We start from the raw sequence: 25,089 nt of genomic DNA, 5'->3' as shown, positions 1-25,089 counted from the left end.
GCCGGGTGAGTAAAAATGATTTTTATTTTAAAAGCACGTTTTTTTCTGGCACGTGTTTCACGGACCACACCACTGCGTGGTCCGTGGAACATCAGTGATGCCAGAAAAAAATGGACATGTCTCCGTGCGGCAATCACGCACACGCGGGTACGCCGCACGGAGACACGTGCAGTGAAAAATCACTGATGTGTGAGCAGACCCATTCATTATAATGTGTCTGCGTATGTCAGTGATTCTGGTATGTTTAAAAAAAAGCACAAACGTCCCAGAATCACTGACGTGTGAAAGAGGCCTAAGGCTATGTGGCCATGATCCAGCGACACGGCGTCTAGTACACAGTGTCATCCTTCCTGCAGCTGCCCATGCCCACGATTTGGGTTCAGGCTGCTGTGGACTTTAGCTCTATGCTACCTGCAGAGAACACTTTCGTCTCCGCAGCATAAATTGACATGCTGAGGCTCGGGAAGCCACGCCACCCGTCAGTTTATGCTGCGGAGAAAAGAAGCACAGTGGGCATGGGATCTCCAAAAATCCTTCCACTGTGCTTCTACTGCACAACACAGCGTTATGGACGCAGGGAAAACACTCAGCGCCCATAACGCTGCAAACCCTGATTGTGGGCACACAGCCTAAAAAGCGTCAATGGATGAATGGATGTCAAATATATATAACGTCCCACCCCCGCCTGCATATTCTAAGCTGGCACCTTTAGTACCTTTCATGTGGCACTAAAGGGTGCATAGCTTAGTATTTATCCAAAAAAAAAAAAAAACAATGAAAAAAATGGCGTGGGGTCCTCCCTATTTTTGATAGCCAGTCAGGGTAAAGCAGACAGCTGTAGCCTGCAAACCACAGCTGGCAGCTTCATCTTGGCTGGTGATCAATTTGGAGGGCTCCCCAGGCTTTTTTTTTTTTCATTTCTAAATAAAGAATTAAAAAAAAAATAACGTGGGGTCCCCCCAAATTAGATCACCAGCCAAGGTGAAGCTGACAGCTGGGGTCTGGTATTCTCAGGGTGGGAAGAGCCATGGTTATTGGACTCTTCCTAGCCTAAAAATAGCAGGCCGCAGCCGCCCCAGAAGTGGCGCATCCATTAGATGCGCCAATCCTGGCGCTTCGCCCCAACTCATCCCGCGCCCTGGTGCGTTGGCAAACGGGGTAATAAATGGGGTTGATACCAGATGTGTAATGTCACCTGGCATCAAGCCCAGCAATTAGTGATGTCACGGCGTCTATCAGATACCCGACATATCTAATTGACAGTAAACAAAAGCAAAAAAAAATGACAAAAATTTTTTTATTAGAAAAAAACACTCCCCAAATCATTCCCTTGTTCTCCAATTTAATAAAAAAAATTTGAAAAAAATGGGTCCGCAGAAATCCATTTGCACGTCCCACGTCGCCTCTGGACCTTCTAGAATATGGGGGCACGTTCAGGGAACGTATCCCCCATTTTCTAGGAGGGCAGACCCTCCATTTGAGGAGAGTGGGTGCCAAAAATCTGCACCCACTCTCCCCGGGTCACAGCTGCAGAGTGCGAGCAGCCAGCACAGCTCACACTGAACACAGTGCTGGCTGTCAGCTGCTCTGCTCATGTGACCGCACTGACCGGCGTCTGCTGTAAAGGAGGAGGGGGCCGCGGGGGATCAGCGCTGCGACCGGACAGGTAAGGGGGAATACCGGGGGGGAATAGGGGGTGACCTGGCAGGGCCTGGGGGGCATTTTTCTGTCGCATGTCTCAAGGCACATGCGACAGAAATCATAGGAGCAGGGCGGCCGGTGCGCTGCTGTGCGCGCGGCCATATTGGATTTTCGTGAGGGGGGTCGGGGCGGGCACTTTGGCGACACCGGGAGCTTTCCAGGACTTTGCCAGGAAGTGAGGTCAACAGGAAACCTCTTGACCTCACTTCCAGGTAAATGCCTGCGTTCTGGCATGCCGACAAAGCCCGCGGACCGCAACAAAAAAGCAGCTCACTGCGGTGTAGCTGCGTTCTGACCCACATCATTGATTTAATGGGGGAGAGAACGCAGCCACACCGCACAAAAGGAGTGACATGCTGCTTTTCTTTCCGCACCGATTTTTGGCATCCAAAACGCTGCGTTTAGAAACGCAGCGTGTGCACTGATTTTTCGGCTTTCTCATACACTTTGCTGGGAAAGCTGAACGCATGCAATTTGCCACTGAAACGCTGCAGTTCTAAACGCAGTGTTTCCGCGGTAAAAAACGCAACGTGTGCACACAGCCTAACTCTCCAAAAAAACATGCCTCCGTTAAAGTCAAAGGAGCTGCAAGCTATAGGTTATTAATTGGAGCTGTGGTTGGTTGCTATAGGAACAAAATAAACTTCGTATAAGAAGCCTATGTGTGAGGTATTAAGATGTCGGTGGAGAGACGGATAGAGAGACAGGGTAAGAGGCAGACAGGGAAAGCGACAGAGAGACAGACAGACCAGGAAAGAGACAGACCAGGAAAGAGACAGACCGGGAAAGAGACAGACCGGGAAAGAGACAGACCGGGAAAGAGACAGACCGGGAAAGAGACAGACCGGGAAAGAGATAGAGACAGACAGGGAAAGAGAGAGAGATAGACAGACCGGGAAAGAGACAGACAGAGAGACAGATATGGAAAGAAAAAGACTGGGAAAGAGAGAGAGACAAACACAGAGACTGATACAGAGACAGACAGACACGGAAAGAGACAGACACGGAAAGAGACAGACAAGCACAGAGACAGACAAGCACAGAGACAGACACGCACAGAGACAGACAGGCGGGATGTTCGGCCCACTCATCCCCGCCCCTCCGCTTCTATTGGGCGGCCATTTAGTGACGCCGCTGTGACGCCGAACGAACCGCCCCCTTAGAAAGGAGGCGGTTCGCCAGCCACAGTGACGTCGCTAGACAGGTAAGTCCGTGTGACAGGTGTAAGCGATGTTGTGCGCCACGGGCAGCGATTTACCCGTGACGCACAACCGATGGGGGCGGGTGCTTTCACCAGCGACATCACTAGCGATGTCACTGTGTGTAAAGCCCACTTAAGACCTGCCACCAGTTCCTGTAATGTCTCAGGAGATTGATTAGAATGACAACCAATTGAACATCAGTCAGACATATATTTCCCTAATGAACATGTTCCAGGTCTATGGACTAGATTAGGAGTACTCCACTGTAAACAGGTCTTTGAAATCTAATGTGTCATATAAATTAAGGAGAGCCCTTTTAACTCTACCTACCTTAGGCCATGTGCGCACTAGAAATTGACTTTTTCTCAAGGAAAATCCGGCCCCTCTTAAAGAATCCCGCACCTGCGGTAAAACAACACACCAAAACCACAACAAAATCCACATGTCGTTTTGCCGTGGTTTGGTGCAGATTTGCTGCGGTTTTTCCGTAGGTTGGTCCCTGCGGATTTTTACCATTGTCTATGGCAAAAAACGCAGGTACCTGCAGAAAAGAAGTGACATGCTCATTAATTCCGCAGCGGAAATTCCACGGGTAAATCCGCAGGTATAAAAAACTGCAGTGTGCGCACAGCATTTTTTATACCCATAGGTTTTGCTGGGGGATGACTGCAGCAATGTTAGACACATTTTCTGCAGCAAATCCGCAGCGTGCGCACCTAGCCTTAAAGGCATATCTAGTGCACTACTGAAATGTATATGTAAGGCATAATTTTATACATTTTATCTCCATACATGCCCATGATTGTTTTGTATTTTTTTGCGTTTGTAATTGAAATCGCTGATATTTACCTCTTAATTACAGTACCTGATATGCCTGTGATGTTGCTCACTTTCTTCCCGTGTCTCTCAGCATGTCTTTTTTATTTGTATGATAATAGCTCATACATATTTTACACCACATAACAGCATATAATGATTTTTTGTTTTGTTTTGTAAGAGCTAGTGTTGCAGCACCATTAATCTTGGGGTATTGGAACAGAGTGTAATGGGGTATCACATTGCTGTAGTGTAACACATGATACTATTTGCTCTGCAGTCATGTTACTTGAGCATGCTTTTGCTGTGTAGAGAGTAACCACACTAGGCGGTCTAACGTTAACTCTTCACATGCACCTTTCATGAGCATACAGACATCTAGGTGATAAAAAAGAGGGATTATCTGTGACCGCTCATAATACGGTATTACTTTTCTGAGATAGGAATGAAATGATACATTTAGTGCAGGGATCCATTTACAGAAATAACTAATTTTCTATCCATTAACAGATTTATGTGTAATTATAGACACAAAAGGGGGGAATATGCCAACCGATTTTGCCACATTTGCTTTTACATTTAAAATGTTTTGCTGATTTATGCTGCCCATTGTAACATCTTCTATACTAAATTACCCCTACCTCTTGCCTCCTCTTCAATACTAAACTGCCCCTTGTCTCCTCCTTTATACTAAGCTGCCCCTTGTCTCCTCCTTTATACTAAGCTGCCCCTTGTCTCCTCCTTTATACTAAGCTGCCCCTTGTCTCCTCCTTTATACTAAGCTGCCCCTTGTCTCCTCCTTTATACTAAGCTGTCTCTTGTATTTTCCTCTATACTACGCTCCCCATTTTCTCTTCCTCTATACTAAACTGACCTTTGTATCCTCATCTATGCTGTTGCCCCTTGTCTCTTCCTCTATGCTAAGTTGCCCATTGTCTCCGCCTTTATACTAAGTTGCCCCTTGTCTCCTCCTTTATACTAAGTTGCCCCTTGTCTCCTCCTTTATACTAAGTTGCCCCTTGTCTCCTCCTTTATACTAAGTTGCCCCTTGTCTCCTCCTTTATACTAAGTTGCCCCTTGTCTCCTCCTTTGTACTAAGTTGCCCCTTGTGTCCTCCTTTATACTAAGTTGCCCCTTGTCTCCTCCTTTATACTAAGTGGCCCTTGTGTCCTCCTTTATACTAAGTTGCCCCTTGTCTCTTCCTCTATGCTAAGTTGCCCCTTGTCTCCTCCTTTATACTAAGTGGCCCTTGTGTCCTCCTTTATACTAAGTGGCCCCTTGTCTCCTCCTTTATACTAAGTTGCCCCTTGTCTCCTCCTTTATACTAAGTGGCCCCTTGTCTCTTCCTTTATACTAAGTTTCCCCTTGTCTCCTCCTATATACTAAGTTTCCCCTTGTCTCCTCCTTTATACTAAGTTGCCCCTTGTCTCCTCCTTTATGCTAAGTTGCCCCTTGTCTCCTCCTTTATACTAAGTTGCCCCTTGTCTCCTCCTTTATACTAAGTTGCCCCTTGTCTATTTCTCTATACTAAGCCCTTGTCTCCTCCTTTATACTAAACTGTCCCTTGTATTTTCCACTATACTACGTTCCCCATTTTCTCTTCCTCTATACTAACCTGACATTTATCTCATTCCCTATACTCTGCTTCCCCTTGTCTCCGCTCTACTAAACTGTCCTCTTTTTTTTCCTCTTTGCATATACTATGCTGCTTCTTGTCTCATTTTATACTAAGTGGCTCCTTGTCGCCTCTATAATAAGCTGCCTTTTGTCTTCTCTTTATAATGCTGCCTCTTGTCACCTCCTCTCTCCTAAGCCAACCCTTGCCTTCTCCTTAATAATAAGCTGCCCGTGTCTCCCTCTATACTAAGCTGCCCATTGATTTTTCCTCTGTACTGAGCTGGCCCTTGTTTCTTTTCTTCTATTGTTTCTGCTCCTTATATCCTCTTCTATGCTAAAGCTGGTGTCACACTAAACGACAGCTACAACGACGTCGCTGTTACATCACCATTTTCGGTGACGTAACAGCGACCTTGTAAGTCGCTGTTATGATCGCTGCTTAGCTGTCAAACACAGCAGAAGCAGCGATCATAAGGTCGCTGTGCTACATGTTCAGAGAGCAGGGAGCCGCGCTTAGCGCTGGCTCCTTGCTCTCCTGCAGCACACATCGGGTTAATTAACCCGATGTGTGCTGCAGCTACATGTCACAGTGCAGAGAGCAGGGAGCCGCGCGCACTGCTTAGCGCTGGCTCCTTGCTCTCCTTGCTACAGTATACATCGGGTTAATTACCCGATGCATACTGCAGCCTCATGTCACAGTGCAGGAGCCGGCACTGGCAGCAAGAGCGGAGGCTGGTAACCAGCGTAAACATCGGGTAACCAGGGAAAGGTCTTCCCTTGGTTACCCGATGTTTACGCTGGTTACAGCTTACCGCAGCTGCCAGTGCCGGCTCCTGATCGCTTCATTTCGTCGCTCTCTCGCTGTCACACACAGCGATGTGTGTGTCACAGCGGGAGAGTGACGACCAAAAAATGAAGCTGGACATTCAGCAACGACCGGCGACCTCACAGCAGGGGCCAGGTCGTTGCTGGATGTCACACACAGCGACAGCGACGGGACGTCGCTGCAACGTCACAGAAAATGGTGACGTAGCAGCGACGTCGTTGTCGTCGTCGTTATGTGTGACACCAGCTTAAGCTGCCTGTTGTCACCTCTGCTATACTAAACTGCCCCATGTCACTTCCTTATGTTAAGCAGCCTTTTGTGTCCTGCTATTTTATGCTAAAATGCCTTTTCTGCTTGTCTTTAGTAAGTTGCACCATCTTATCTCCTCTATACTAGGCTGCTACAACTTTCCTGCCCTATACTAACCTGCCCTTTGTCTCTTCATTCTTACCCCAGTGTCCCTTGTCACCTGTCTCCTCCTTTATACAATTGCTTGTTTTACCCTTGTCTCCTCTTTTATTCTACAACAAGAAGAAAGATAGAGCGCACCACTGCAATACTTAAAAATAAATAAATGTTGGGTGCTCCCCAGTGCAGTGAAGGAACCAATTGAAGAAAAAAGACGAAGACACGACACAGAGAAACAGGGGCACACATGACCCAATCAATGCAATATGTGCTAAATAAACCTTTATTCAGTATCAAAAGTACATTAAAAACAATTAAAAACACAACCAAAACACGAGCAATAAACCCCATGAAAATTCACAATCCAAGACAGAAAATGAATGCACTACATAGAAAAACACATATCAAAATCCATGTTCATAATACAAATGCTGAAGGACATGAAATTCACCCAACCATAGGTCAAAAGTGCTGCAAGTCTGGAACACCATACAATAAATAATAAATAATAAGGCATAAATATGAGCAGGGCTACAAACAGGGTAGAAAGCCTAAATGACCTAGCAGAACAATTCACATGCAATGGTAGTGCAAATCATGGTGAGGTGATGTCCATGTAGATAGGTGAAAAAAATATATATAATTAACCCATATGCATGTGTTGCACGTATTGCAAGAAAAATATAGCAGTAGTATTAGGAAATATCCAATAATCAAACAAAGTAGCTCATATGTCTTATGTAATGATAGCACGCCCATAAATATGCACTGCAAAGCAGGCAGGAAAAATAAAGTGTTAGACTATTGGGTTTCTCCAAACATTAACAGACTAGCTCACATGTGGCAGCACGGATGATGGTTGGATAGTGCCCATGGAGGTGAATAGCTCAGGGTGGGAAGCCCCACACGTATCGCTACAAAAGCAGCTTCATCAGGGAAAGGTAGGGCAGATACTGAAGCCTCTTTTATTCTAAGCAGCCCCTTGTCTCCTCTTTTATTATAAACTGTCCCTTGTCTTCTCTTTTATTCTAAGTTGCCCATTGTCTCCTCTTTTATTCCAAGCTGCCCCTTGTCTCCTCTTTTATTTTAAGCTGCCCCTTGCATCCTCTTTTTACTCTACGCTGCCCCTTGCATCCTCTTTTATTTTAAGCTGCCCTTCGTCTCTTCTTTTATTCTATGCTGCCCTTTGTCTCTTTTATTCTAAGCTGCCACTTGTCTCCTCTTTTATTCTAAGCTGCCCCTTGTCTCTTCTTTTATTCTAAGCTTCCCCTTGTCTTCTCTATTATTCTAAGCTGCCCCTTGTTTCCTCTTTTATTCTAAGCTGCCCTTTGTCTCCTCTTTTATTCTAAGCTGCCCCTTGTTTCCTCTTTTATTCTAAGATGCCCCTTGTCTCTTCTTTTATTCTAAGCTGCCCCTTGTCTTTTCTTTTATTCTAAGCTGCCCTTTGTCTCTTTTATTCTAAGCTGACCCTTGTCTCCTCTTTTTTTTTAAGCTGCCCCTTGTATCCTCTTTTATTCTAAGCTGCCCTTTGTCTCTTTTATTCTAAGCTGCCCTTTGTCTTTTATTCTAAGCTGCCCCTTGTCTCCTCTTTTATTCTAAGCTGCCCCTTGTCTCCTCTTTTATTCTAAGCTCCCCCTTGTCTCCTCTTTTATTCTAAGCTGCCCCTTGTCTCCTCTTTTATTCTAAGCTGCCCCTTGTCTCCTCTTTTATTCTAAGCTGCCCCTTGTTTCCTCTTTTATTTTAAGCGGCCCATTGTCTCCTCTTTTATTCTAAGCTGCCACTTGTCTTCTCCTTTATTCTAAGCTGCCCCTTGTCTCCTCTTTTATGCTAAGAGGCCCCTTGTTTCCTCTTTTACTTTAAGCTGCCTCTTGTTTTTTGTTTTTTTCTAAGCGGCCCCTTGTCTCCTCTTTTATTCTAAGCTGCCCCTTGTCTCCTCTTTTATTTTTAGCTGCCCCTTGTCTCCTCTTTTATTTTAAACTGCCCCTTGTCTTCTCTTTTGTTCTAAGCTGCCCCTTGTCTCCTCTTTTATTTTCAGCTGCCCCTTGTCTCCTCTTTTATTCTAAGCTGCCCCTTGTCTCTTCTTTTATTCTAAGCTACCCCTTGTCTTCTCTTTTATTCTAAGCTGCCCTTTGTCTCTTTTATTCTAAGCTGCCCTTTGTCTTTTATTCTAAGCTGCCCCTTGTCTCCTCTTTTATTCTAAGCTGCCCCTTGTCTCCTCTTTTATTCTAAGCTCCCCCTTTTCTCCTCTTTTATTCTAAGCTGCCCCTTGTCTCCTCTTTTATTCTAAGCTGCCCCTTGTCTCCTCTTTTATTTTAAGCGGCCCCTTGTCTCCTCTTTTATTCTAAGCTGCCCCTTGTCTTCTCCTTTATTCTAAGCTGCCCCTTGTCTCCTCTTTTATGCTAAGCGGCCCCTTGTTTCCTCTTTTACTTTAAGCTGCCTCTTGTTTTTTGTTTTTTTCTAAGCGGCCCCTTGTCTCCTCTTTTATTCTAAGCTGCCCCTTGTCTCCTCTTTTATTTTTAGCTGCCCCTTGTCTCCTCTTTTATTTTAAACTGCCCCTTGTCTTCTCTTTTGTTCTAAGCTGCCCCTTGTCTCCTCTTTTATTTTAAGCTGCCCCTTGTCTCCTCTTTTATTTTCAGCTGCCCCTTGTCTCCTCTTTTATTCTAAGCTGCCCCTTGTCTCTTCTTTTATTCTAAGCTACCCCTTGTCTTCTCTTTTATTCTAAGCTGCCCTTTGTCTCTTTTATTCTAAGCTGCCCTTTGTCTTTTATTCTAAGCTGCCCCTTGTCTCCTCTTTTATTCTAAGCTGCCCCTTGTCTCCTCTTTTATTCTAAGCTCCCCCTTGTCTCCTCTTTTATTCTAAGCTGCCCCTTGTCTCCTCTTTTATTCTAAGCTGCCCCTTGTCTCCTCTTTTATTTTAAGCGTCCCCTTGTCTCCTCTTTTATTCTAAGCTGCCCCTTGTCTTCTCCTTTATTCTAAGCTGCCCCTTGTCTCCTCTTTTATGCTAAGCGGCCCCTTGTTTCCTCTTTTACTTTAAGCTGCCTCTTGTTTTTTGTTTTTTTCTAAGCTGCCCCTTGTCTCCTCTTTTATTCTTAGCTGCCCCTTGTGTCCTCTTTTATTTTAAGCTGCCCCTTGTCTCCTCTTTTATTCTAAGCGGCCCCTTGTCTTCTCTTTTGTTCTAAGCTGCCCCTTGTCTCCTCTTTTATTTTAAGCTGCCCCTTGTCTCCTCTTTTATTTTAAGCTGCCCCTTGTCTCCTCTTTTATTCTAAGCGGCCCCATGTCTCCTCTTTTATTCTAAGCTGCCCCTTGTCTCCTCTTTTATTTTTAGCTGCCCCTTGTCTCCTCTTTTATTTTAAACTGCCCCTTGTCTCCTCTTTTGTTCTAAGCAGCCCTTGTCTTCTCTTTTGTTCTAAGCGGCCCCTTGTTTCCTCTTTTATTCTAAGCGGCCCCTTGTCTCCTCTTTTATTCTAAGCTGCCCATTGTCTCCTTTTTTATTCTAAGCTGCCCATTGTCTCCTTTTTTTATTCTAAGCTGCCCCTTATCTCTTCTTTTACTCTAAACTGCCCCTTGTCTCCTCTTTTATTCTAAACGGCCCCTTTCTTTTATTCTAAGCTGCCCCTTGTCTCTTCTTTTATTCTAAGCTGCCCCTTGTCTTTTCTTTTATTCTAAGCTGCCCCTTGTCTTTTCTTTTATTCTAAGCGGCCCCTTGTCTCCTCTTTTATTCTACGCTGCCCCTTGTCTCCTCTTTTATTCTAAGCTGCCCCTTGTCTTTTCTTTTATTCTAAGCTGCCCCTTGTCTTTTCTTTTATTCTAAGCTGCCCCTGGTCTTCTCTTTTATTCTAAGCGGCCCCTTGTCTCTTCTTTTATTCTAAGCTGCCCCTTGTCTCTTTTATTCTAAGCTGCCCCGTGTCTCCTCTTTTATTGTAAGCTGCCCCTTGTCTCCTCTTTTATTCTAAGCGGCCCCTTGTCTTCTCTTTTGTTCTAAGCTGCCCCTTGTCTCCTCTTTTATTTTCAGCTGCCCCTTGTCTCCTCTTTTATTTTAAGCTGCCCCTTGTCTCCTGTTTTATTCTAAGCGGCCCCATGTCTCCTCTTTTATTCTACGCTGCCCCATGTCTCCTCTTTTTTATTCTAAGCTGCCCCTTGTCTTTTCTTTTATTCTAAGCTGCCCCTTGTCTTTTCTTTTATTCTAAGCTGCCCCTGGTCTTCTCTTTTATTCTAAGCGGCCCCTTGTCTCTTCTTTTATTTCTAAGCTGCCCCTTGTCTCTTTTATTCTAAGCTGCCCCGTGTCTCCTCTTTTATTGTAAGCTGCCCCCTGTCTCCTCTTTTATTCTAAGCTGCCCTTGTCTTTTTTTTTTATTCTAAACTGCCCCATGTCTCCTCTTTTATTGTAAGCTGCCCCTTGTCTCCTCTTTTATTCTAAGCTGCCCCTTGTTTCCTCTTTTATTCTAAGCTGCCCCTTGTCTCTTCTTTTATTCTAAGCGGCCCCTTGTCTCCTCTTTTATGCTAAGCTGCCCCTTGTCTCTTCTTTTATTCTAAGCTGCCCCTTGTCTTTTTTTTTATTCTAAGCTGCCCCGTGTCTCCTCTTTTATTGTAAGCTGCCCTTTGTCTCCTCTTTTATTCTAAGCTGCCCCTTGTCTCCTATTTTATTCTAAACTGCCCCTTGTTTCCTCTTTTATACTAATCTCCTTATCTTCACTTTATTCTCAGCTGACCCTTTTAATCTTTCTCCTCTTGACCGAATCTAACAAACTGCAGCTCATGTAAACGTACAATTATTATAGGGGCAGCACAAGTTAATGCTCTTAGGGTATCTGATAAAGGACGACTGGCATAGAACCTGGCAAAAAATAATTTTACCTTGTTTCATAACTTGCCCACCTTGAAGTGCTCTCAAGTCATCCTTCAACTTTCTTCTTAGCAATGACTTTTAAAAATAGAGCCAATCGATACAATGCATTATCACTAAAGCATAACATAGCGTATCGATTGCTCTCCTGTCTTCAGCTTTATCCTGGGCATCCTCCAGCCGCGTTCAAGCTGGATATTAAATATCCATCTGGATTAAGTCCTTCAAAGTCTAGAAACAAGCACGCGTTGGCAATCTTACATCCTGTTATAAATGGGCCAGTTCTGTCGCTAGCCATTCTGCAATTGATAGCTGAGTATTATGCTGCTTTTCTCAGTTTAGGATATGACCCTCTTTTGAAGGTGGATAATCACTTTAAGTAATCTGTGTGTATGGCATGTAAAAAGTCAGACTGGGTGTTCAAAGGCTTTACCCCGTGTTTTCTTTCTCCTGATATGTAGAGGACTTTTCACTCCTGTTTTCCTGGAGGTGACCGGATTAACAGTCGTCCGGTAATTTGGTTACAGTGCTTACATCTCTTCATGTATATGACTCAAAGAATGATTTTAGCCACTTTTGTTCTCATTTTTCATCCTCTTCAGTTGTGGTCAGGCGGGAGAGTCATCTGTCGTAATAGTTGCTGTAAAAACTATGACTTGCCACTAAATCATGTTTGATCACGTGCTCTTCCATGCTGCTGAATTAAAGGTTACATGATAATGTTATATGTTCATCCTGTATATACAGAATGTAATTGAAAAGGATACTCCATAGCACCGTACAACAAAAAATGTGGGTGTAGGTGGGTAGACATATACCCAACGTTGCACAAGTCAGGAACAATAGTTGAAGGAGAAACAGAACGAGTTTTTAAGGTGCAAAAATCAAATACATTTATTGGAAAACAAGTGATGAGAATCCATAAAATCATCAATAATTACTGGACGGCAGGTGACATTGTATAGGGTTAATGATGATCCTTACAGAGTGCCACCATTGCATATTAGTACAAATTTTATAGACATAGTGTACACTTACATATGTTGCAGCACACAGTCTAGGATACAGCATAAAACACCCATGCTAGGGCTGATAACATAGAACAATAGCTTTTTACATTGTTAATAAACATGCATGAGCAAGCCCGTAATTCCCATGCACACACCACCAACCAGGCGTTTCTGAGGTATCTTTTCCTGGTTGGTGGTGTGTGCATGGGAATTATGGGCTGGCTCATGCATGTTTATTAACAATGTAAAAAGCTATTATTCTATGTTATCAGCCCTAGCATGGGTGTTTTATGCTGTATCCTAGATATGTGCCATCATGGACCCCTCCTCGTATATATGATCGCCATCATGGACCCCTCCTGGTATATATGATCCCCATCATGGACCCATCCTGGTATATATGATCCCCATCATGCACCCATCCTGGTATATATGATCCCCATCATGGACCCATCCTGGTATATATGATCCCCATCATGCACCCATCCTGGTATATATGATCCCCATCATGCACCCATCCTGGTATATGTAATCGTCATCATGGACCCATCCCAGTACATATGATCCCCATCATGGACCTATCCAGGTATATATGTCCCCCATCCTTGTCCCATCCTGGTATATATGATCCCCATCCTGGTATTTATGACCCTCATCCTGGGCAGATCTGGGTATATATGTTCCCCATTCTGGTCCCATCTGGCAAAATAAGCCCTCATCTTGGTATATATGTTCGCAATCCTGGGCCCATTTTGGTATATCTGTCCCTCGTCCTGGTATATTAATCCCCATCCTGGTAGATATGATCCGCATCCAGCTATATTTGATCCCTATCCTGGTATGTATGATCCCCATCCTGGTATATATGTCCCTCATAATGATATATATGATCCCCATCATGGACCCATCCTGGTAAATATGATCCCCATCATGGACCCATCCTGGTATATGTGATCCCCATCATGGACCCATCCTGGTATATATGATCCCCATCATGGACCCATCCTGGTATATATGATCCCCATCATGGACTCATCCTGGTATATATGATCCCCATCATGGACCCATCCTGTTATATATGATCCCCATCATGGACCCATCCTGATATATATGATTCCCATCATGGACCCATCCTGGTATATATGATTCCCATCATGGACTTATCCTGGTGTATATGATCCCCATCATGGACCCATCCGGTATATATAATCCCCATCCTGGTATATATGCCCCTCATCCTGGTATATATGATCCCCATCATGGACCCATCCTGGTATATATGCCCCTCATCCTGGTATATATGATCCCCATCATGGACCCATCCTGGTATATATGATCACCATCATGGACCCATCCTGGTATATATGATCCCCATCATGGACACATCCCGGTATATATGATCCCCATCATGGACCCATCCTGATATATATGATTCCCATCATGGAACCATCCTGTTGTTATATATGATCACTATCCTGTTATATATGTCCCTCTTCCTGGTATATATGATCCCCCATCATGGACCCATCCTGATATATATGATTCCCATCATGGAACCATCCTGTTGTTATATATGATCACCATCCTGTTATATATGTCCCTCATCCTGGTATATATAAACCCCATCCTGGTATATATGCCCCTCATCCTGGTATATATGATCCCCATCATGGACACATCCCGGAATATATGATCCCCATCATGGACCCATCCTGATATATATGATTCCCATCATGGACCCATCCTGTTGTTATATATGATCACCTTCCTGTTATATATGTCCCTCATCCTGGTATATATGATCCCCCATCATGGACCCAATTCCGGGATATATGTGTCACATCACGCGGTGCGTGGTGTCTTCCTTTGATGCTAGCCACTGACTACAGCGTGTAAGCAGCGTAGCCCATGATGTCAGTGCCATGCGTGCTCAGTTACACACTGTTGTCAGCTGCCGGAATATTCACTGCTCTTTACACCCACTGTAGTAAGCGGTTGAGTGATCCTGTGTGCTCGCTACTAAAGAAAATTAGTATTCACTGCTCCCCATTCTCATAATCCCGCTATCTTTTGGCGCCGGCTTCAGTGCAGGAAGAAGGGTAGGGTTATGGGTGTGGGGAGAAGTGAAGTGTGCCTTTTAGTCCGAAAAATATGGTATCACCAAGTAGAACAAAAGGATCATCCATTAAAATTCAGCATGCCTGATCACTCTCTTTCCTGACATCAACTATTGGGGAACAGTCGGGAGGCACATATATACATTAAGCAGTCTACCGATCCCACAGAGATAAGTCTAATATGTATAGGGGCCTATATTACGACCCTAATATTATGCCTAAAATAACCATAGAACTGTATGAAACAACAGCAATATATAGTCATCATTAGGGCTGATCCACATGTCAGATGTACTCATATGAGTGCGCTCTGTAGTTTTCACAGAGCACTCGTACCTGTGATAGTCTATGGGCCACTCACATGTCCATAATTTTTTGCAGACCAAATGGTCAGTGGACGATCACAGAAACCTGTCCAATTTTGATTCCGAGAATTGGATCAAAATTGTCAATGCAAGACAATAGGTCCACAAAAAAAATCAGACCACACGCGGAAGAAAGGAAAAGATGGAGACGCTTTTTTTTTTTTTTCCCACTTACAAGGAAAACTGATGGGACTCAGACCACACTCTGATCCAAAAATCCGTCTGTTTTTCTTGTACATGGAAAATTCGGACTTGTGCATGAGTCCCTAGATTGTATGGGGCTCCAAAATACCGCCACCTCTCCTCTATTATTGGGTACAATATTGTTTGTTCACCAAGTGTGAGTTTTTGGGTTTAAAGGGAACCTGTCAGGTCATTTATGTGTTCTAACCTACAGTGTGATGTGTGGCCTAGTAACCCCTTCCTACCCATCCCTGTATTGTAATATTATGTAATGTGAATGTATAAAAATGTGTTGTATTACTTACATGTACCCTATGTAAATGAGCAGGGGCTCTAGGCCTATGGGTGTCGCATCGCCCCGTGGGCGTTTGCATGTTTTCCGTGGAATCACGCCCCTGTGGGCGTGATACCATGGATTTACATCAGCGATGTGACCGTCGCTACTTGAGATCCTGCGCATACGCACTTACCATTCCCGCAGCCTTATTATCTGGGTGCTTGCTTCTCGTCATCAGATGCGTTCCTTGCATGACCGGAACTGCAGGCGTCTTCTGAGCATGTGCAGAGCGCGTCTGAAGACAAGAAGCAAGCACCCGGATAACAAGGCTGCGGGAATGGTAAGTGCGCATTCGCAGGATCTCAAGTAGCGACGGTCACATTGCTGATGTAAATCCATGGTATCACACCATTCTGTGAGATGGTGAAACAGCTCCCATTGTTCATGGCCAGTAATATGTACCTGGTTAAAGATGTGCATGGCAAGCTCCTTTATCACCTCACAAGCATGGTTTAGATGTATATATTTGTGTTGCATAAATGTGAACAGTAATTATTGTGTGTAACGTTACCACCTGCAGCTGTCAGTAATGATGTGATAAGAGTTTATAAGATACAAAAATGTCATTATTCAACCACAAGAGGCCGCTGTTTCTCAGTACAGATGAAAGACTGCAATAGGTAGCTCAGATGGGGGCGGAGCTACAGGCTGATAAAAAGAAGTACATCACAGGAAGTAGAGCGGTGGCCATCTTGGAAGCGGTTGGCAGTGAATGAATACAGAGACAGAGGACGTGCAGAAGAGGGAAGAGCTAATATTTGCGAGTAGAAATCTATCATCTTGACCAGAGCTGTGACAAAGTGGAGCTGAGCGTGGCTGTATCCGAATCCTTACCAGATGGGAGAAGATTGCTGAAAGAACGCTTTTGTGAAGTTGATAGGACGTTGCGAAGGAGACAAGCCACAGTGACCGGCAGTACTGCTCAGCTGTTGGAGAGGCCTCTCATCTGACTTTGTACTTCAGACATATTGTCCAGAGCAGACCCGGGTCGGTAAGATAAGTAAGGCCCACTGCGCCATCACAGTGGGTAACCGTGCACGCACCTCACATCAGTTTGGCGCCAGAATATTTGAGACTGAGGCAGGGCCTGTAGTTAGTTTAGTTAGGCATAGTAACACTGTCAGGCTACAGTTACTGCCACAATCACCATTTGGTACCATCGTTTCCTCGACTACATTATTTAATTCTTTGCCATTGAGGTTTCTCTGTGGACCACAACGACCTCACACCTCGATGTTACTAAGACTCATCACGAACTTTAGGGCATAATCGAGCTCATCCAGGAGGGAACTTGTGTTGAACAAAATATCTGTTATTTATTTAAGTTTTTATGCTCTTTGCTAAGCAGCCGTTGTATATAGTAAGTTGTTTGGTTATTCAAGGTGAATCTTGGGACAAATCCTCTATTAAAGGGCACTATATTTATATTGGGGCAGGGGAATAGTCAATTGGTCAATTGGGGGTTAGAGTAAATTTATTTTAAATTTGTAAACTGTTGTGCTATACCGCGGGCGGCTTGTATTTCACACCCATCCAAATTTTTTCATGTTTAAGGGTATTAATAGGTAGTTGGCGGTTGGAATATCCAGTCATGCCTGTAGGTAACATACAGTGTATATATATTGTAGTAGTCTCATTTTGTAAGGCGCCACCCTGTATAGCACAAGGGTCTCAGCCTCTTCGCTGAGTGTTTGTGGATTTTCCCTGAATGTCTTCCCCTGTTTTGATTGCTTCCATATCCAAATTGTAGTAAATCACTTTTGTTAGTTAATCTAGTTTTGGGGCCGTTTATTTCTCATTCGTGACTTCGCTGTATCCTAAAGAGCCCACCCCGGTGCACGGCTTACAATTCCACGGAAAACATGCAAACGCCCACAGGGCGATGCGACACCCAGAGGCCTAGAGCCTCTGCTCATTTACATAGGGTACACATAAATAATAAAAACACATTTTTATACATTCACATTACACAATATTACAACACAGGGATGTGTAGGAAGGGGTCTTAGGCCACACATCACCCTGCAACTAGGTTAGAATGCATAAATGCTAACAGCATTGTCACCAAATATCAATTCAGGAGACACAAAGAGTGTATTTATGCATATTAATGATTTCAATAAACTCTTTTAGGATAAAACCCAAACTTTATTGAATAATCAGATATACAAATATTAAAAATAAACAGGGAGACACACCTTGTTGGAGAACGGTTATAAGCCCCTATTCTCTACACACATCAGTATTAAACGTCAGATATCAACTCAAGATCACTACCTTTTTATTTATTAATACATCTAGTCAATTATTATTGATATAGGATCAAAGTTATTGCCTAGGTATTGTTGCTATACAATTGCAGCATACTGCTACTCATATTTCCACTCAATGCAGCTTTCCAACCAGGAATATTACCAAATTACAATAAGTGATCAAGAAGCTATCATATACCCAAATGGTTCCATTTACCTAACACCATGAAGTGTCACAGCATGCACATAGACAGAGGCATAGGCGGCAGCGCATCAAATGGTTTTTTATATTTTAATATTTTTTTCAAAACATTTTTTTCAGATTTTTTAAAACTACTATTATACCCATACAGACATATAATAATATGGGTATAATAGTAGTTTTAAAAAATCTGAAAAAAAAATGTTTTGAAAAAAATATTAAAATATAAAAAACCATTTGATGCGCTGCCGCCTATGCCTCTGTCTATGTGCATGCTGTGACACTTCATGGTGTTAGGTAAATGGAACCATTTGGGTATATGATAGCTTCTTGATCACTTATTGTAATTTGGTAATATTCCTGGTTGGAAAGCTGCATTGAGTGGAAATATGAGTAGCAGTATGCTGCAATTGTATAGCAACAATACCTAGGCAATAACTTTGATCCTATATCAATAATAATTGACTAGATGTATTAATAAATAAAAAGGTAGTGATCTTGAGTTGATATCTGACGTTTAATACTGATGTGTGTAGAGAATAGGGGCTTATAACCGTTCTCCAACAAGGTGTGTCTCCCTGTTTATTTTTAATATTTGTATATCTGATTATTCAATAAAGTTTGGGTTTTATCCTAAAAGAGTTTATTGAAATCATTAATATGCATAAATACACTCTTTGTGTCTCCTGAATTGATATTTGGTGACAATGCTGTTAGTGTCTTAATCGAGTGATGCTTCTTAATTTGAAGTTGGGACTAATGTGTTAATTAATTAGAATGCATAAATGACCTGACAGGTTCCCTTTAAATTTAGAGTGTTTTACAGTGCACAAGAAACAGATCTTTGTAGAGCTGAAATAATTACCATTTTTTGGTATCTAAATAGACTCCTAAATTAAATCATGGTGACAGCAAACAGTGGGGATCCTAAAATTTTAAGGGATGGTGGAACTGACCTCTGGTTGAGCGAAACGTGCCACAACTGATTAATTGATTGTTTTCTCACTCATCATTACTCTTCTTTTCCTCTATGGATACTTTTGATTCTCTGGACAATACCGTATACAGTATGTATCACTGTCGTAGTGCTTGCTATCCACCAATCTATTAGTAGTCACTGTTTCTCCATATGCTTTCTGTACAATTATTTATGAGAATGATTTGATAATTGTTACACCCTCATTTTTAATTTTCCCTCGTCGTAACGATTGTGTATATATCTATTACAGGTTTCTGGCATTTGTAGGTGGAAGTACAGATGACATAGGTTCAGAGAAAATACAAAAGCAAATCAATGGATACATCCAACAAGAAGGAATTGATAAAGTAGCTGAAAAAGTTAAAACGACTGTGCTCACTTTGCAGCTCATCATTGATGGTTTCTGCCAGCCTGAAGGTTATGACATGCGTACAGGTAAATTCAGGGTCCATACATCTCCTCTATATGTTGATAGTACTTTACATTGAGAGGCTCCTGAACATTGTCTAGAAAAAAAAAAGAAAATATATATATGTGTGTGTGTGTGTGTATATATATATATATATGTGTGTGTGTGTGTGTATAAATATATATATATTGTGAGATGGCGTCTGGCTACATCACTAATGGGCGGTATGTACCACGGAAGTGGTGGGAGCCTCAGGAATGCTGGCACCTGTAGTGCCATAGTTTATTCATTGCAGTGTTCAGAGGGTGAGGATTTCAGGTAACTAAAGAGATGGGTGGGTCTGGTTACCTACATACCCCGCCCATGGGTGTGTTTACAGACCACATGGTTTATAATGGAGTCAGTCTGTTTGGCACATGGTCTGTGTATGGAGGTGGGTTGCAACCTCCAGAAATAAACCCATGAGTGAGGGTTTGATATACTGACTGGGGTCAGGGTGCAGAGGTGAGGAAACCTCTTCTGAGAAGTCTCTGCTGGGACTTATGTGCTGGACTGACTCTGAAGGGCTGATGTTTAGAAATGTGCCTGTTTTCCTGCATGTAAATGCCATTTGTTTCAGTACTGGCGGTATGCTTTATGCAATCTAAATAAAGCAGTCTGAGGTTTTAAGCAAAGTGCCTCCCGTGTCTACCTGAACCCACATGCTGAGTGAGTACCCCCACGTTGCAGGGTGCAACGTCACAATATATATAATATATATATATATATATATATATATATATATATATATATATATATATATATATATATATATATATATATAGATATTATACACAGTAGTAGACATGGCAGTGCAACACATCAAACAGAGAGTCTCTTTACAACACAATATGAAACGATTTATGTGTTCTTCAACTTTCATGACAGACATGGCCAATAACATCTGGTTCTGCGGTCTCACTGTTTCCTGGGGTACTTTGTCTTGCCTAGCCCGCTGCCTGGAACCTAGTCTTCCAGCTGTCAAGTCTAAGCCTCCGCTTCCCCCCTTGCTCTTCTCTCTGTGGCTACCTGTGTCCGATCGCTGCCTCGGATGGCCTCTAGCCTCTCAACTTCTCAATACCTGTTCCGAGGAATACTTTCTCCCGTGAACGTCCGTCTAGTTCCTTGATTCTTCTAAGCCCGTACCGAGGTGAGCCGTAGGCTCTGGACACTTGGAGAATACTTCCGGGTTCCCTGACTGGCCCAAGTTACAAAGCACCATCTACACAACAGGAGCCCTACTGCAGAACCGATTCTACTCCAGCCTTCTCAACTTCCCAAAGCCCGTTCCGAGGAATTCTCTCTCCCGGGAATTTCCGTCTAGTCCCTGGACTCTGTTAAGCCCGTACCGAGGTGAGCTGTAGGCTCTGGACACTTGGAGAATACTTCCGTGTTCCCTGACGGGCCCATGTTACAAAACACTATTTACACAACAGGAGCCCTACTGCAGAACCGACTCTACTCCAGCCTGTCTTTCCAGCCAACCCCCTTGGCCGGCTTACACCCCTCCTACCTTTGCTGTCAGTACCTAGGAAACACTCGGCACAACTAGAGTTGGTTAATATTCATTACACAATCAACTTACTATACTATTCCATTTCAACCATATTGATGTAGCATTTTATATATGCTATTTGTACTATATTTACAAAGAGTCATACAGTACTAAGTAGAAGTATGTAAAAGTAAAGTCCTTTTTCTTTCGGACGCCCTAAACAGAACATGGCTTCACTTCTGAAATAATAATCACTATTTTGAGTCTGGACGAAGGACACTGAATCCTCTCCATCTCCTGGACTACAAAGAGTTTGATTGAAGAGATCACTGAAAACTGTATTTGTCTTTGTTGCTCGAGCTCATAAATCACCCATTTATCAGATCCAGCATCAACCGTCCCAAGAAATAACACTTAGCCCTTGAAGTCGGCCCTGTCATGAGCTAACCACAGTCTTCCACGGGTCTCCGGTGGCTTTATTTAATAAGTGCGCATTTCTTGATTCACAATTTATATGGCATGTAATTTATTTTCAGATTTGAATTCATTTCCTGAATATGTGGTCGCCTGACCACAAAAATGAGTCGTCTCACAGCAGAGCTTTCCTTCTTACTCACGTATTATTTGCCTTCTTTTATAGATGTTCCCCAGATGATTCAAATGATTTTTTTTACATGTCTATAGAATTTACGGCGATTATTTTGCCGGCGTTAATGTTCCATTTCTATTGAAGGGAAATTATTCGGCTGGAGAGAAATGATTTGTTATAATGTGACGTCTTTTAGTGTGTTTCCGTATGAATGTAATCTTAAGAAGAATGACCCTCAGTCTGGGAATACAGACGTCAGCCCCCTGTATCTGCTCTCGGGAACACTTGTTGGTTTCCAGTGAACCACACGTGCATTAATATAAAGATTAGTTCATTGTGTAGATGAAATCTTTACCATTTATTGGTATGTTATTATAATATTTTTAGTATTTAGATGTTTATGGGAGGCCACATGGGGGCGTAACACTGTTACCTTGGTCAAATCCAACAGGACAGCATCTTGTCCCTATTCAACCCAACAAACATCATTGTGCTTTATTAGGCTGGGTGTACACGCTGCGTTTTTTACGCATTTATGAAAATCTGCAACGATATTCTTATGCCCACAAAGTCTTTGAGAATCCTGAGGGTCCATCAATGCTTATTTGGGGGGTTTTGTCCTTTTTATTGCAAGAACATGTCGGCTTAAAGATATAAAGTCTACACGCTCCTGTTACAATGCAAAGTGCTTGTAATGTAAAAAAAAAAAAAATCATACCAAGAAAAATAATTTCAGATCTTTTTCCACCTTTAATGTCACCCATAATCTGAACAAATCCATTGAAAAACAAACTGAAATAATTTGGAACAGGAAAAAAAAAGATAGCAAAAAGTAAAATAATGTGATTGCAGAAGTGTGAACACACTCTTATAATAAGGGATGTGATTGTGTTCAGAATTAGCCAATCACATTTACACTCATATAACATAGTAGTCAGTGCAAAGCCCCCCAATACTTACAGTGATTCTGATTAACCGCATAGAAATTTTAGCTGTTCTAGCAAGATTTTCCTGACCTGTTTTTAATTGTATTGTACAGCAAAAGGCATAATCAGTAAAAAGCTGACAACACAGCAAAGGAATCTTATTGTTGAAAGTTATCAGTCAGGAAAAGGGTATAAAAGTATTTCCAAGGTATTAGATACACCATGGAACATGGTGAAGACAGTAATCAAGAAGGTGTTTAAATTTGTCACAACAGTGACATTACCTAGAACTGAACAGTAATCAAAAATGGATGAAGTGAACCTCATGTGATGACAAATTTACATATTCTTCATATGTCTGCCCCGTGGAGTAGGTGGCAAGAAGGGGAGGGTATTTTTACAACTAAAACGTCAGCGCACCGCTTTATTTTGTTAAAATATAAATCAGGTATGCCAAAAGAATGTGGGACATTGTGTTATGGTCTGATGAGACCTAGGTTGAACTTTTCGGCCATAATTCCAAAATGTATGTTTGGTGCGAAGCCAACACTGTGCATCCTAAAAAGAACACCATACCCACAGTGAAACATGGTGGAGGCAGTATTACTATTTTTCAGCAGGTGGAACTGGGGCTTTAGTCAGGGTGGAGGAAAATATCAGTCAATTTTGTACCAAAATGTCTAGGTCTCTGATAAAAATCTGAAGATGAAGGGGAATTTCACTTTTCAGAATGACAGCAGCCATAAGCATACCCATAAATAAACAAAAGAATGGCTTGACAAGATGCTCAACATTGTTTGATGGCCCAGACCTAAATCCAATTGAAAATGTGTGTGACCTGAAGAGTAGATGCCCTCCCCATCTGACAGATTTGGAGCTACTGCAAGGAAGAGTGGGCAAAGACTGCTGATTCTATGTGTGCCATGCTGATTGACCCTTACCCCAAAAATCTGAATGACGTCATAAATTCAAAGTGAACTAGAAACTATTAGTTTGGTTGTGCATATTTATGCAACCATATTTTTTTTATTTTTTTTTATTTTACTTGACTTTAATTTGTTCATTTTCATAGATTTATTTATTTATTATTAATTTTATCAGATTCAAATTATTTCTGTGACCATTGAGGGTTTTTCTTTCATTAATCGAGGGGTACCAGCAATTTTCGCCACGTGTTTATATCCATGGGGGTGTGTGTGCATGCGTGTGTGTGGGTATGTGTACGTAAGGCAAATACAACTTTTTTTTTTTTTTTTTTTTTTTTGTAGCCTTACTCCACTGCTTTTTTTATGTTGATGGAAAGTTCCTTTAAGGCCTGACTTTGTTTCGCAGTTGCTAATATTATTGCTCTCATCATAATTTTCTGTGAAATGTTCACTCTTTTTCAGAATTTGACAAAACTGATTTCAAGACCAATATAGTTTGCCTCGAAGATTTGAAGCTGGGGACCATTCTAACTGGGAAAGTGGAAAACGCCACATTGTTCGGCGTCTTCGTTGACATCGGTGTGGGCAAAGCCGGGTTAATTCCAATGCGATATATAACAGAAGACAAACTTTCCAAGGAGAAGAGAAGGAGAAGTCTTGGACTGGGACCCGGAGAAAGGGTGGAAGTGAAAGTCTTGAATGTTGATATTAGACAGTCAAGGATTTCGCTGGACCTTTTACGCGTTTTATAATTCTTTTTCGATGCTCTAAGCTTCTGTTAGGAGAAATTCTGCTCTCCTGACATGTAAAGTGCCTGTGTGATTTAGGATTTGGAGCTGAAATGCCAGTCAGGAATAAACTCTGGCAGGATACTTTGTTATTTTTGTAACGCCAAGTTATTTCCTCTCACATCAGCGTCTGAAATGTCCTCTCCTTGTTTTATATGTTCCACAATATAGAGCAGAATCGACGAGACAGGGAGCCCTTTACACGCGGTAATTAGAAGTATTTTTTTTTCTGCTTTTATTCCAAACTAATCCTTTTGTTTTCTCCAGGTATGAGTAAAAAGAAAAATACTATTAGCTTCTCGTAAAGTAAAAAAATTGTAAGAGACCAACCAGAAAACGGTATAAACTTGTTTTTAATACACTATTTTGTGTGCTCGACTACATTTTTTTTTTATACAAAAAAAGAGGAAAAAAAAAGTTATTCCGCAGCTTAACACTAAAGGGTTTCCCCCTTTACTGTAACTTTTTTAACTAATGTGTAAAAAATGCTAAAATTATCTGCTATTTTCCCTCCCGTAAAGGTTGCAGTGGTGACTTTAAAGAGGTTGACCACTAGTTTAAAGGGAACCTGTCACCGGATGTTCATAATCACCTAACGGTCAGTGCTGAGCAGACTGGTCGGATGGGTGTCACCGTTCTCCGGGTCCCGCGCCTCCTCTTTCGGCCATTTTTGTCCTCCTTCTGAAGCTAGTGTGGATGACATGTTCTACGTCATCTACACTAGCCGACATTTAGATCCTGCGCAGATGCACTTTGATCTGCCCTTTGAACATCTGGTGACAGGTTCACTTTAACATTGATGACCTCTCTTTAGGATAGGTCATCAGTGTCTGATTGGCTGGGGTTCAACACCCGGCACCCCTGCCGATCAGCTGTTCTCGGTGCTGGTGGTGGCAGCTGGTGGCTGGAAATGTTCAGTTCCAGAGCTGCCCAGTCTTCTGATAGCGGCTGCGGACATTTACTGCACATCCACTTCCTATTCCAATCAATAGGAGGCGGATATGCAGTACCCGTCCGCGGCCACTATCAGAAGACTGGGCAGCTGTGGAACTGAACATTT

The 25,089-nt window shown here is 42.5% G+C and overlaps 1 protein-coding gene across 1 annotated transcript in view; it reads left to right on the top strand.

The window, feature by feature from the left end:
* Positions 1–24,393, top strand: part of SRBD1 (S1 RNA binding domain 1) — a 342,086-nt gene extending 317,693 nt beyond the window's left edge. Inside the window, 2 exon segments of the mRNA XM_075338030.1 lie at positions 19,108–19,292; positions 23,704–24,393. Of these exon segments, the coding sequence (XP_075194145.1) occupies positions 19,108–19,292; positions 23,704–23,993 (475 nt within the window). The 3' untranslated portion in view covers positions 23,994–24,393.
* The last annotated feature ends 696 nt before the right edge of the window (positions 24,394–25,089 follow it).

This window comes from Anomaloglossus baeobatrachus, chromosome 3 (assembly GCF_048569485.1).
Source record: "Anomaloglossus baeobatrachus isolate aAnoBae1 chromosome 3, aAnoBae1.hap1, whole genome shotgun sequence".
NCBI lineage: Eukaryota > Metazoa > Chordata > Amphibia > Anura > Aromobatidae > Anomaloglossus > Anomaloglossus baeobatrachus.
Note: the sequence above shows the minus strand (reverse complement) of the source record. Positions and strands in the feature narration are given on the sequence as shown.